The sequence below is a fragment of the Diabrotica virgifera genome, chromosome 1, assembly GCF_917563875.1.
Source record: "Diabrotica virgifera virgifera chromosome 1, PGI_DIABVI_V3a".
NCBI lineage: Eukaryota > Metazoa > Arthropoda > Insecta > Coleoptera > Chrysomelidae > Diabrotica > Diabrotica virgifera.
In genome coordinates, this window is record NC_065443.1 from 119,764,419 (window position 1) to 119,778,735 (window position 14,317).

The window sequence follows — 14,317 nt, forward strand, 5'->3', positions numbered from 1 at the left end:
GTCCTTAAGTATATTACGTCAGATGCCCTTTGTTGCTACGAAAAAATACATTCAGTGACATTAATGACAATTAATGTTTTAAAAATTATAAAAGTGATGACTTTCAATCGTCAAATATTTATAAAATCTGTGTGTTTAATGGTACTTACATAAATAAATTACAATAAAATTTTGGTTTTGAACAGTTTTGCTCATGAAATAATCGCAACAAATTGCACTCGACCTCTGAAATTAATATAGAATTTTTGCTCTCGTGTAGAGCTCCATTCTCGGGAAATTCTCGGGACCAATTTCCCGAGAAATCAGTAAAAAATAAAAATCTCGATTCCCGGGAACTATTACAGATTTATCGGGATTTTTTAAAATATTTTATTTTAAATTATGAGTGGAGATATTATTACCTCACATGAATAAATGATTCTGATAAAATAATAATCTCTGTCTGCTTAATAATCATTTTAAATTATTCCACTTCTATTTCGTTTTCAATTATATTTTATATCTTCCAGTTTTGGCGTTAAATCAGAATGTATTATATTATGTCGTATCGGTCAGCATAAACATTCTCTTATTTATGCGACCAATCTGATTTATTTTGAAGCATCCAGAATAATTATAACATAAATATATATTTTGAAATAGAAATTATGTTTATTAAGAATTAGTATATGGAAAATTTAATACGTTATTATATTGGTGCAAATCAGCTAACCAGACATTTAAAAAAATTACTCACTGCACTAAAAAGCATCACAACGTACATCAACAGAAAGCTCGTTTTAACATAAGTAAATTTCTGCATGAAAAAAAGCTGAAAGATCAAATACTGAACAATTAATAATTTATGTTTTATTAAAACATCAATAATAACAACGAAAATTCAGATTAAGCACAAACTTATAATTTTTCTATTTTTAAATTTTTTTTTTTAAATTGTGAATTTTCTTTTAAATCTTTGAATTTTTCTAAAAATTTTTTAATATCTAATCAAATTTATAAGTTGTTACAGTAAATGCATTAAAAAATTAAGGAAAAGCAATTTCTTCTTTTTATTTTTAAATTTCCCGATTCCCGGGAATTCCCGAGAAATCCAAATTACCGAGTCTCGATTCCCGGGAAATCAAAATGGGCCTGGAAAATGGAGCTCTACTCTCGTGACACTTTGACATAATTTCACTCGCCTTCGGCTCGTGAAATTAAAACTATCCAAGTGTCACTCGGGAAAAATTCAATAATTTCAGAGCTCTTGTGCAATTACTACTGATTATTTCATTCATAGGAGATTCTGACCAATAGAAAGCTACAGAAATCTGAATTAAATCGATAATTTTTGATAATCTCCCGTCGTTAAGTATATTACGTCAGGTGCCCTTCGTTGCTACGAAAAAATACATTCAGTGACATTAATGACAATTAATGTTTTTAAAATTATAAAAGTTATGACTTTCAATCGTCAAATATTTATAAAAACTGTGTGTTTAATGGTACTTACATAAATAAATTACAATAAAATTTTGGTTTTGAACAGTTTTATTAATGAAATAATCGCAACAAATTGCACTCGACCTCTGAAATTAATATAGAATTTTTGCTCTCGTGACACTTTGACATAATTTCACTCGCCTTTGGCTCGTGAAATTAAAACTGTCAAAGTGTCACTCGGGAAAATTCAATAATTTCAGAGCTCTTGTGCAATTACTACTGATTATACTAAACACTAACATTGATAAAGAAGGGGTAGTGAATTTAATCCCATACCCAAACAGAATTATACTGGTACAACTAAGCCACAGCAAATCCAAAATAAAACATTATGCAAGTTTATGCTCCAACTGGGGACAGATCAGAAAGTAATATTGAAACTTGCTACGAAGACATAGGCAATATTTTAAAAATTTTGGCAAATTAAGTAATGTGAGAACAAGTAGCAGAATGCACAGAAGGGATACGGTCTGAAAACCAGAGAAGAAGGGGGCGTAGGCATATCGAATTTTGCCACAACAATAATTTTGTTGTATAATAATTACACTTTTATAAAAAAAAAACTAAAAAAACTAATACCACAATTTTATTATTAAATAACATAATACAATTTATTATTAATACAATATAAAAAAATATTAAAAACAATTATTATTTTTCCTATAAAAATGTCAATTTAAAAAAACAAAAACGATTTCTAATACCAGGAATCTAACTCGAGCCCCTTGGGTGAAAGTCACGTTTCCTAGTCACTACACCATATTGGATGTTAGATATAGAGATAAATACTTTGCTTATAAGTTCTAGTGCAACAGAAATAAAATAACCTATGATTTTTTCGAATAATAGAACTTAATGCACCCATGTAATTGCTGTTGAATATTGCATTGCCATCGAGTTCTGAGCTATTCTAAAAGTTGGTATCCAAATTCGATTACAAGATTTTTCACGGACAAAGTGACAAAGAGAAAAAGTAAACAAATGAAGTAGGTATACAGGGTGTTAGTAAATAAGTATGAAAAACTTTAAGGGCTAATTCTACATGAAAAATTAATACCAGTTTGCTCTATAAACATATGTCCGCAAATGCTTAGTTTCGGAGATACGGGGTGTTGAAATTTTTATTTTAAACTGCCAATTTATTTATTGCTCTAAGACCAGTTGAGCTATGAAAATGAAATTTGGTGAGTTTTAGGAGGTAGTCATTACGAATTTTTTGACATACAACTTAGAATTTTGTATTCATCATTGGCGCGCCTACGGGCAATGGTCTGAATTTTTTTAAAGAAAAAAGTAGTACGCCATTGAGATATTTCGAATTAAAAATTATTTTTAAATTTCACGTCTAATTTATGGTAAAAAACCTTTCTTGCCTTTTTTTCATATGATGCACCGTTTTTATGCAGAAAAATAAAACACCTTGGCGCGTATTTTTCATTTCTTAATACATCATCAATACAAGAACTATCCAATATAATAATACTAAACTAAAACAATAACAGAAAATATTACTAATAAGATTTCAACTAGGTGCAAAGCTGCAAGAAATGTTTAAAATGATCTCCTTTACAGATAACAGAAGAATTTTATATTCATCATTGGCGCGCGTACGGGTAATGGTCTGAATTTTTTGAAGAAAAAAATAGTACGCCACTGAGATATGTCAAACTAAAAACCATTTTTGAATTCCTCGTTCAATTTACGACAAAAAATCTTTTTTTCCTTTTTTTCATACGAGGCGCCGTTTTTATACAAAAAAATAAAATATCTTAACGCTTACCAAGTATTTGAGGTAGTTTCCATATGCATAGAAACTTGGGTCTAGGACGTTTCATCGCCGCCAGTTCATCGCCGCCGTTTCGATGCCGCCAGTTCATCGCCGGCCGATTCATCGTCGGCCGTTTCGATGCCGCCGGTTCATCGCTAACTGATATATTTCCGAATTTTTGACCAATTTTCGACAGTTACATTTATTCTTTATTTTTAGTATTAATTAGGAATTCTAGGAAATGCGAGATATGACCATTCCCGTTGCCATACTGAATCTTTTAATAGACTTTTAAACTTTTATAATGTAAAATATAATTTAACACTACAAATTTAATACTGTTTAGTATCAAATTTAGGGGAAGTAGAAATAGAACAGTAAATTAATATAATAATATTTTTTATCTATTTATTTGTCATAAGTTTGAACTGAATTTAACGTCGTGTCGTGTCATCTCCCATAATACAAGATTAACTGACTAACTGGCGATGAAACGGCCGACGATGAAACAGCCGGCGATGAAATGGACTGGCGATGAACCGGCGGCATCGAAACGGCGGCGATGAAACGTCCTATTCCGTAGAAACTTAGTTGAAATACTTTGTAAACGTTAAGATGTTTAATTTTTTTGCATAAAAACGGCGCCGCATATGAAAAAAAAGGCAATAAAGATTTTTTGTCGTCAATTGAACGAGGAATTCAAAAATGATTTTTAGTTTGACATATCTCAGTGGCGCACTATTTTTTTCTTCAAAAAATTCAGACCATTACCCGTACGCGCGCCAATGATGAATATAAAATTCTTCTGTTACCTGTAAAGGAGATCATTTTAAACATTTCTTGCAGCTTTGCACCTAGTTGAAATGGTATTAGTAATATTTTCTGTTATTGTTCTAGTTTAGTATTATTATATTGGATAGTTCTTGATGATGTATTAAGAAATGAAAAATATGCGCCAAGATGTTTTATTTTTCTGCATAAAAACGGTGCATCATATGAAAAAAAGGCAAGAAATGTTTTTTATCATAAATTAGACGTGGAATTTAAAAATAATTTCTAATTCGAAATATCTCAGTGGCGTACTATTTTTCTCTTTAAAATAATTCAGACCATTGCCCGTAGGCGCGCCAATGATGAATACAAAATTCTTAATTGTATGTCATAAAATTCGTAATAACTACCTCCTAAAACTCACCAAATGTCATTTTCATAGCTCAACTGGTCTTAGAGAAATAAATAAATTGGCAGTTTGAAATAAAAATTTCAATACCCCGTATCTCCGAAACTAAGCATTTGCGGACATATGTTTATAGAGCAAACTGGCATTAATTTTTCATGTAGAATTAGCCCTTAAAATTTTTCATACTTATTTACTAACACCCTGTATAAAAACGTTTTAAATACGTACATGCATTGTTTATTACGATTAATTAAAGTCGATAATATTGTACTTACACACAACTTTAAAGCAAGTTAGGCAGCATATACATTGTTCAGGCCATGCTTTTTGAACTTGCGTACCGTTGCAGGGTCCTATTGCAGGGCAGGCAAATCTCTTATTATCACAGTAAGTCGATCCACAACCTTGTTTATTCTCATTACAGTGACACGATGCATCAGATATAACCGGTAAAAGTAAACAAATTACCGTTGTTGATAATACTATGAAATGAAGCATATTGACGGTATTATTGAAGTCTGTGTTGAATAATTTTTTTAGCTTTATTTATAGGTAAAAGACAAAGTGCGCATACTTTGTTAATGATAAGACGTGAAAAATTAATATTATTATCACTCTATTTGCATAATGTACAGGGTATTTCACGATACTGCTAATCACAGTTTTATACACAGCAGCTTTATATCACTTCCGGTTAAAAAGGTATAACCGGAAGTGCCACATTGTGGCAGAAATAGCACGTGATAACAGCCGATTTATACTGAAAAGTCGAGCTCGAATAGGTAGCTCTGGTTCTGATGTAATTTACGGTTAAAAGTTATGACCGGAAGTTATTGAGCGGAACATTTGTGATTAGTTACACTAAGAGTTCAAATCTTCCGGTTCAACTTCCTGTAACATTGGGTGAAAACCTAGGACTTATGAAGTCCAATTGCTTGTTTATAATGACTAATAACTATAATAACTGTTCATAGAATTATAATGTTTATAAAATCTCAGTAAACTTGAGATAGAAAAAATACAGAAAAGTGAAAGAAACGTGTACCTAAATTTTTATGATTGATGCATCATGTTTCTGTTTATCATTTATACATACATTTTGAATATAAAAAGCATTATAAAACTGAATAAATAAATAACATTTTACTTGGTGTTGTTTGTTTTGACGAATAAGATATTAATAAATACATACTTAACAGAACAGCGGAGTTTGGACAAGACTACCGCATTCATACGCCAGGGAAATAATTTATATAAGGTAAAAATATACCATGTTCGGGACACTTGAGCAGCCAGGATGCAAATGGTTTTTTTGGGTAGTATATACCTAATACATTATAAATACTAAAATACCCGTCACAGTTCGGACGAGAATTTTAGTTATTAACAAATAAGTGTCAAAAATGGCAGTTTTTTCGTTTAAATCGCCACAGGTAAAAATTGGCTACCTAATTAATTATCTTATTTATAGTATTCATCTTTTAGTAGATTAGCAAATGTTTAAAATGGCTGTTTTTGAATTTTGGTGTGATTATTTGTTGCTTCAGAAATTTCAAAATAAAACTAAAATTTCGAAAATAAAAAATTTGCTATACCTTTAGCAAAAATGAACTTAAGACTTTGATATTCCACGAAAAGTTGAGACAACTAGTACCTATCATGCACAAAAAATTTCAAGACGATTCGTCAATTAGTTTAATTTTTATTCAATTTGTTTATTCCAAAGAACTTTTTTTTTCAATGTTATTGTTCAGAAAATAATAATGACAGCAATTCTGTGGAAACCGCGTGAAAGAAGAATAGTTACGTTTTCAAAGTACATAAAGAAATCATTAAAAAGTCATTTTTATCATTCCGAAAACATTTTACTACAGTAGAGTCATTTTTGGCTTATAAACAGTTTGAATAACTTTGTTAATATTGACTCTAGACTTAAACTACTTTGGGATTTGAAAAGCTGGTATTTTTACACGAATTTAAAAAAAACTTTTTAGCCACTTTTTTTATTTAATTCACAGCTACTTTTTTTATAAAAATTAAGCAACATAACTAGCTCCACTTTGAAGATCAAGGTATGTAGTTTATGTGTAAAAGTTTAAGTAAACTTTGAACTTCAACAAAGTGGTTAATAGAGCTTCAAAACTGACGTCCTAATGAAATCGATTCGTGGTCGGTGTAGGGGAATTATTAAAATCCGTGCAAAAATTAAATTGATTTTTCAAACATATGCTGCGATTAATACCTCCGGAGCTTGTTTTGGGATTTTGATCATAATTTTTTTAATTCATATGTACTCGTAGTCTTGTAGAGTACGTTATGTACACATATCCCCACCTAAAATTACAAAATGTTAAGGAGAATCCCCCTTACCACTCAGGGATATGAAAAATAGATTACGACCGATTCTAAGACCTACCGAATATACATATATAATTTCATAAAAATCGGTCACGCTGTCTCGGATGAGTACTGCAACTAACACTGCGACAGGAGAATTTTATAGATGTAAATATATAGATGACTATTAAAAATAGGGGTTGGTGGTAGAAGGGTGAAAATTAAGGGTTTTATCTATTTTTTAATTCTACACCATATAAAATTAAGGTGATAATTTTGTACAAAAAAATAAAACACAATGTCAGGAAGGTAACCCCCCTTATAATTTATGGGTATCAAAAATAGATTGAAACTTATTCTCAGTCCTACAGGATATACGTGTAAAATTTCATAAAAATCGGTCAAGCCGTTTCGGAGGAGTATGATAACTAACACTGTTATATGAGAATTTTATGTATATAGAAGTAACTGTACTGTGAATTAAATAATAAAAGTGGCTAACCTTGACCGCAATTAACCTAGGCAAAAAGGTTTTTTTGAAAAGTCGTGTAAAAATACCAGCTATTGAAATCTCAAAGTCGATTTGCTCTACAATCAATATTTCCAAAGCTATTAAAATTATTTTTAAGCCAAAAATGACTCTACTTTAGTAAAATGTTTTCGGAATGATAAAAATTACTTTTTATTAATTTTTTTAAATACTTTGAAAATACAAATGTTCTTCTTTTCATCATTATTATCATATCATTATTATTTTCTGAACAATAACATTGTAGAAAAAAGCTCTTTGAGATAAGCAAATTAAATAAATTTTAAACTAATTGACGAATCGTCTTGAAATTTTTTGTGCATGATACGTACTAGTTGTCTCAACTTTTTATACAATATCAAAGTCTTAAGTTCATTTTTGCAAAAGTTATAGCAAATTTTTTATTTTCGAAATTTTCGTTTTTATTTTGCAATTAGCGAAGCCACAAATTAATGATCGCACCAAAATTGTAAAACTGCCACTTTCAACCTTTGCTCACCTACTAAAGTACGAACACTCTAAATAAGATATCTAATTACCCTATTTTTACCTGTAGCAATTTAAACGAAAAAACTGCCATTTTTGATACTTATTTGTTAATTACTAAAATTCTCGTGCGAACTGTGACGGGCATTTTTGTTTTTATAATACATAATAATGTATTGGATATACACTGTGTCCGTAAAGTATGGAACAAATTCTTTTTTAGCTAAACAGAGCATTTTAAGAAATAATCCTGAAACACTTTGATTTTTGATTTTAATTTACCGTATTTTAAAATAATATTCTAATATACAGGGTGAATTACTTTTGAGTAATGACGTCACCGTCATTTTTTTTTATTGGAACACCCCCATTTGGTCTCAATTTTCGGATTACTCTAGCTGAGATGATTCCAAAAATGTATCACATGTTGATTCAAATTGGTACAGGGTGGACAAAAATACAATAGTTTTGTGTGTGCTCATAATATTAAATTTTAATTAATTTTTGATATTAAATTAAAATATTAAATTAAACAATATCAAAAATTAATTAAAATCAAAAATTAATTAAGATATCAAAAATACAATAAGTATTTTTGATAATATTGTTAATTAAACTAAGGCGTTACTTTATGAACACACACAAAGCTATTGTATTTTTGTCCACCCTGTACCAATTTGAATCAACATGTGATACATTTTTGGAATCAGCTCAGCTAGAGTAATCCGAAAATTGAGACAAAATGGGGGTGTTCTATTAAAAAAAAAAGACGGTGACGTCATTACTCGAAAGTAATTCACCCTGCATATTAGAATATTATTTTAAAATACGGTAAATTAAAATCAAAAATCGACGTGTTTCAGGATTATTTCTTAAAATGCTCTGTTTAGCTAAAAAATAATTTGTTCATACTTTACGGGCACAGTGTATAGTACCCAAAAAACCCATTTGCAACCTGGCTGCTGAAGTGTCCCGACAAAAACCTTATTTCTCTAGAATATCAATCAATGAACGTCGAAAAGACAAAATTTATCAGAATATCGAAAACTCAAAAAATAACGAGAATATCTTCATAAATGTATCCAATGTCGAACGAGTCGAAGAATATGCATACCTTGGTATGATGATTAACTCCACAGGTGATTACTTCCAGTAAATCCGAATTATAATAGAAAAGGCTAGAGCAAATTTTATCAAAATGAGAAAAGTGCTCTGCACAAAATATATGAAGTTGGAGCTCCGAGTTCGATTGACTAGGTACTACGTTTTCTGGACTTTTTTTATGGAATGGAAGCTTGGACCTTGAATGCGGCATCAGTGAAAAAACTAGAATCATGCGAGCTGTGGTTGCACCGAAGAATTTTGAAAGTATCGTGGGCAGAACACGTCAGAAAAATAAGGTCCCGAGAGAAAGTTGAGTAAAGAAATGGAAATCTTAAATACCATAAAAAAAAGAAAATTAGAATCATCATCATCATCATCATCCAGCCTTCTGCATCCAAAGTTGAACATAATCCTCCCCTAATTTCTTCCAGTTTTGTTGATCTTGGGCTTTCTGCAACTAATTCCCAGTAATCATTTTGACGTCGTCTGTCCATCCTGTAGGTGGTCTACCTCTACTTCTTTTGTTTTCTCTTGATCTCCACACTGTAATTTTTTGGGTCCACCTCCCGTTCTTCATTCTGGCTACATGGCTCGCCCAATTCCACTTCAGCCATGCTATTCGCTCTGTGACATCTGTGACGCCTGTCCTTCTTCTGATTTCTTCATTTCTCACCCTATCTCTGAGAGTCAGTCCTAGTAGTGACCGTTTCATTCTTCTTTGGGCCACTCTAAGTTTCGTTGATGTGGCCTGGGTTAACGATAATGTTTCGTCGCCGTAAGTCATGACTGGAAGCACACATTGGTTGAACGTCTTTTTTTTCAAATAATTTGGCAATTTGCTCTTGAAGATGTCTGATAGAGCTCCATATGCGGCCCATGCTAAGGTGATCTTTCTCTGTTATTCGGCAGTTTGATTGTCCGTGGCAATTTTGATTTTATGCCCTAAGTATTTATATTTTATGGACCAATGCTATTTCGTTGACGTCGACTTTTGGATTTTCGTTTGGTACCAGGTTTGTCATGTATTGTGTCTTTCCAAAATTTATGTTTAAACCAACTTTTTTACAGGCGGTATCTAACTCAGTAAGCATAGTTCTAATCTCTTTTAAGTTGTCTGTTATAAGAACTATGTCGTCTGCGAATCGTAGATGGGAGAGTTTTTCACCGTCGATATTTATTCCTTTGGCGTCCCACTCCAATTGTTTGAAAGCATGTTCAAGTACTGCCGTAAAGAGTTTGGGAGATAACGTGTCTCTCTGTCTAATTCCTCGTTTGATTTTTATAAAGTTGGTATCTTTGTGTAGTCGGACGGTCATGGTTGCATTATTGTATATGTTCGCTATCAGTTTGGAGTACCGATAATCTATGCGACTTTCCTCCAATGCTCTCATTATGCTGTTAATTTCTATCGTATCAAATGCTTTGCGAAAGTCTACGAAAGCCAGGACCCATGGTCGGTTTTATTCGATAGATTTTTCTATAATTCCTTTTATGCAGTGTAGGTGGTCGTTAGTGCCAAAGTTTTTCCTAAAACCCGCGAAAATTAGAATATCTTGGACATATTACACGTGGAGAGAGATACCACTTGCTTCAATTGAATATGCAGGGAAAGATCCAAGGAAAAAGAAACATAGGGAAACGCAGAATATCGTGACTGCGCAACCTGAGAGAATGGTACGGATGTACAGCAAATAAACTTTTCAGAGCAGCTGTCTCTTAAGTCCGAATAGCTATGATGATTGCCGACCTCCATCGAGGAGATGACACTAAAGTATAGATAGGAAAATGATAAGAAGCATGGAAAGACCTCAAAAGAGATAGGTAGACGACATAAGAGTAGTGACAAGCAACCAGTGGATCAGACTGACGGAATATATAGAAAAATGTTTAATACAAGTCAATTATATATACTTACACACTACGTTAAAGCAAGTTGGACAACATATACATTGTCTAGACCATGTTTTCTCAACTTGCGTAGCCTTGCAGGCTTTTATAAGTGGACAGCCAAATCTCTTATTAGCACAAAAAGTCGGTCCGCACCCTTTTTTGTTTTCGTTACAGTGAACCGATGCACCAGATATAACCGGTAATACTAAACAAATTACCGTTGTTGATAATACCATAAGACGAAACATATTGAAAGAATTATTCGAAGTATGCGTGTTGAATAATTTTTTTAGCTTTATTTATAGGTAAAAGGCATAGTGCGCAAACTTCGTGCATAAGACGTGAAACATTGATATTATTATCACTCCATATGCAAAATATGCAAATAAAATGATAATAATATTAATTAATGTTTTGCGTCTTACCATTATCAAAGTTTGCGCACTTTGCCTCTTACCTATAAATAAAGCTAAAAATCATCCAACACAGCGGGTATTTCACGATACTGATAAATTCTAACGGTAATACTAAACATTACAATGTGAAAACTTTGAATTATTTTAAATTACCCTAAACATTACAAGCGATAGATTATTCGACGCTTCTTAGCAAGACGAGAACCAATATTTAGAGTCGTTTTCATGAGCATTTTTCAGTGCCTCACAAATGATAGAAAAGAAGGTAAGTCCGTGATAATGACATTTATTCTAACATGACATTTTAGTTAAATCTGACAGTTGTCACATTTTATTTGCAATTTGGCATAAAATCAAATCAATTTTGTTTATTACATTTATAAAATGTTAGACTAATAAGGATCTGTTTTTAGGTGGATGTGAGAGGTGGCATTCAGATTTTTTCGGATGAAGTTAGGTGATAACTTGGTTAATAATAATTAATTTATGCTCCTTCTCAAATATGCCCGGAACATTAATAAAAAAAATAAAATATTTAAAAATTTCACAAAATTTCGTTTTTTTTTCTATTTTTTTTTTTTGCTTATAACTTAAAAACTATTCATTTTAGAACAAAGTCCTATAGGAATAAAACAAAGATAATTAAATTTTATATCAGATGCTATTGGTTAAAAATGTCTTAATTTATCACTCTTGCTTCAAAATAGCAATAAATATAAAATAAGGGGGCAAAACAAGCCTGTCCTTATTCAATGATTTTCCATCACTTAGGTTTCACTTGGAACCTTCCTAATTCGCTTAGAAAATTATTGTAATGTGCTAAAACCGTACATCAAATTTCATTAAAATTGATTTAATAAATTTTGCATAATAATTTTGCAATCTAAACTTTTTTTAAAAAATAAAAATTTTTTAAAATCTTGCACAACAAAAACTTGAACATACAAAGATTTGTCAATTTTTTAACATATTATAAATAAATACTCCACATATCTAATGCACTTTACAGAATTGAAATCGGATTATTTAAGCAGCCTCAGAAATGTTTTAAAGTTATAAACAATTTTTTGGCTTATAACCAAATTAGTGCTGTGGCCAGGAGGGGGTGCTAGGGGCTCCTTTATTTAGATGGACTTACCCAAGACTTACCGATTTATCGAATTTTTTGGGTAACAGTTGATCTGGATATCGATAAAATTGTTATAAACAAAGAACTTGAGGAATTACATAAAATCGATTTTTCGCAAAATAAAAAATTTTTTTGTATTTCTTGGGTAATTCTAAGCAAAAAATGTTCTGACAAGTTTTTTCGTAGGATGCATAGTTTTCGAGATAAACGCGGTGGAACTTTCAAAAAATCAAGAAATTGCAATTTTTGAACGCGAATAACGTTTGATTAAAAAATAAAATAGCAATTCTGCTGACAGCATTTGAAAGTTTAAGTCAAATTATACCGGTTTTAATTATTTGCATTGCTAAAAATTAATTTTTTTATTATTAAACAAAGCTATTTGTTTATAAGCCAAAAAATTGTTTATAAATTTAAAACATTGCTGGGGCCCCTTAAATAATCCGATTTTAATTCTGTAAAGTGTATTAGATCGGTAGAGCACCTCTTTATATGTAAAAAAAAATTAGCCAACTTCTAAATGGTCTACTTTTTGTTCAGAAAGATTTTAAAAAATTTGAACTTTTTTAAAAATATTTAGATTACAAATTTATTATGCAAAATTTATTAGGTCGATTTAATGAAATTTGGTACACGGTTTAAGTATGTTACAAAAAATTTCCTAAGCGAATTACTAAGGTTCTAAGTATCACCAAAGTGGTTAAAAAATATTGAATAAGAACAGACTTATTTTGCCCCCTTATTTTGTATTTATTGTTATATTTCAGAAAAGGTAATACCTTAAGACATTTTTTACTAGTCGTATATCATACAAAATTCAATTATCTTTATTTTATTTCTCTATGACTTTGTTCCAAAACGAATCGTTTTAAAGTTATAAGCAAAGAAAGCAGGAAAAAATCGATGTTTTTCGAAATTTTTAAATATTTTAAATTTTTAATTAATGTTTCGGGCATATTTGAGAAGGAGCATAATTCAATTATTATTACTGAAGGTCTCACCTAACTTTATCTGCAAAAATCCGAATGCCACCTCTCACATCCAAAAATAGACGTTTTTTCGCAGATCCTTACTGGGCTATGTTATTTTCTTTGATATGCAGAGTCTTATAAATTGTACAGATTATATTCGAAGATATATCGTTGTCTTAATACTATAACTTGATAACTCAAAATTAGTGGTTCTGAGGTAAACGGGATTAAAGATTGTGAAGATATTTATGCTGCTACCATGATGTTGCTAAATATGAAATTCACTTTGCAGCTCTAAAATAATGTTCCTTAACTTTTTGGCTACTGATCTATTTAGGAATATGATGCAAATTTGTTTTCCAATATGGAAAATAACATGAAAAAGTAAAGTTATCAACTTTTAGCACTACCATAATGTTAACATTTGGTAATGTCTCATATCGTGCCAAGTTGCATCTAAGTGAATAAAAATAAACTAATAACCTAATAATTTAAGTGAAATAAATGGCGACTCGATTCTAGTTTTCTGTTGACCTAGATATCAAAATATCAAAAGGCACCGCTGGGAAAATATTCCAAAAATGCGGTTCAGAGAAACTATATGAAACGAGTCTTTGTACTCTCATACAGAGTATGGCATTAGTAAAAATACAAAAATAGACGGTTTAGTTTTGATTTAAATCTGTCTCCTGTCATCCCCCGAGGAGACAGATTTAAATCAAAACTAAACCGTCTATTTTTGTATTTTTACTAATGCCATACTCTGTATGAGAGTACAAAGACTCGTTTTATATAGTTTCTCTGAACCGCATTTTTGGAATATTTTCCCAGCGGTGCCTTTTGATATTTTGATATCTAGGTCAACAGAAAACTAGAATCGAGTCGCCATTTATTTCACTTATTCCCCGTTAGAGGGCGTTCTAACCTTACTCCGGTATAAATAGTTTTATTGTATACCGAGAACTACGGAATTTTTGATTTAAATTTGTCTTCTTGCATAGCCTCCTTGACAAAAGGTAGACCTA

General features: G+C 31.1%; 1 protein-coding gene across 4 annotated transcripts in view; it reads right to left on the minus strand.

Moving 5' to 3' along the window:
* The window catches only part of LOC114330562 (keratin-associated protein 5-6), a 52,663-nt gene that overhangs the window by 18,152 nt on the left and 20,194 nt on the right, over window positions 1-14,317 (minus strand). Inside the window, exon 1 of one of the 4 annotated variants that reach the window (XM_028279942.2) lies at window positions 10,802-11,038. The exons of 2 other annotated variants lie outside the window; for them this stretch is intronic. In XM_028279942.2, the coding sequence (XP_028135743.1) occupies window positions 10,802-11,024 (223 nt within the window). In that variant the 5' untranslated portion in view covers window positions 11,025-11,038. Of the gene's footprint in view, window positions 1-4,705; window positions 4,947-10,801; window positions 11,039-14,317 lie in introns of those variants that run through there. One more of the 4 variants, XM_028279941.2, reaches the window with a different exon arrangement.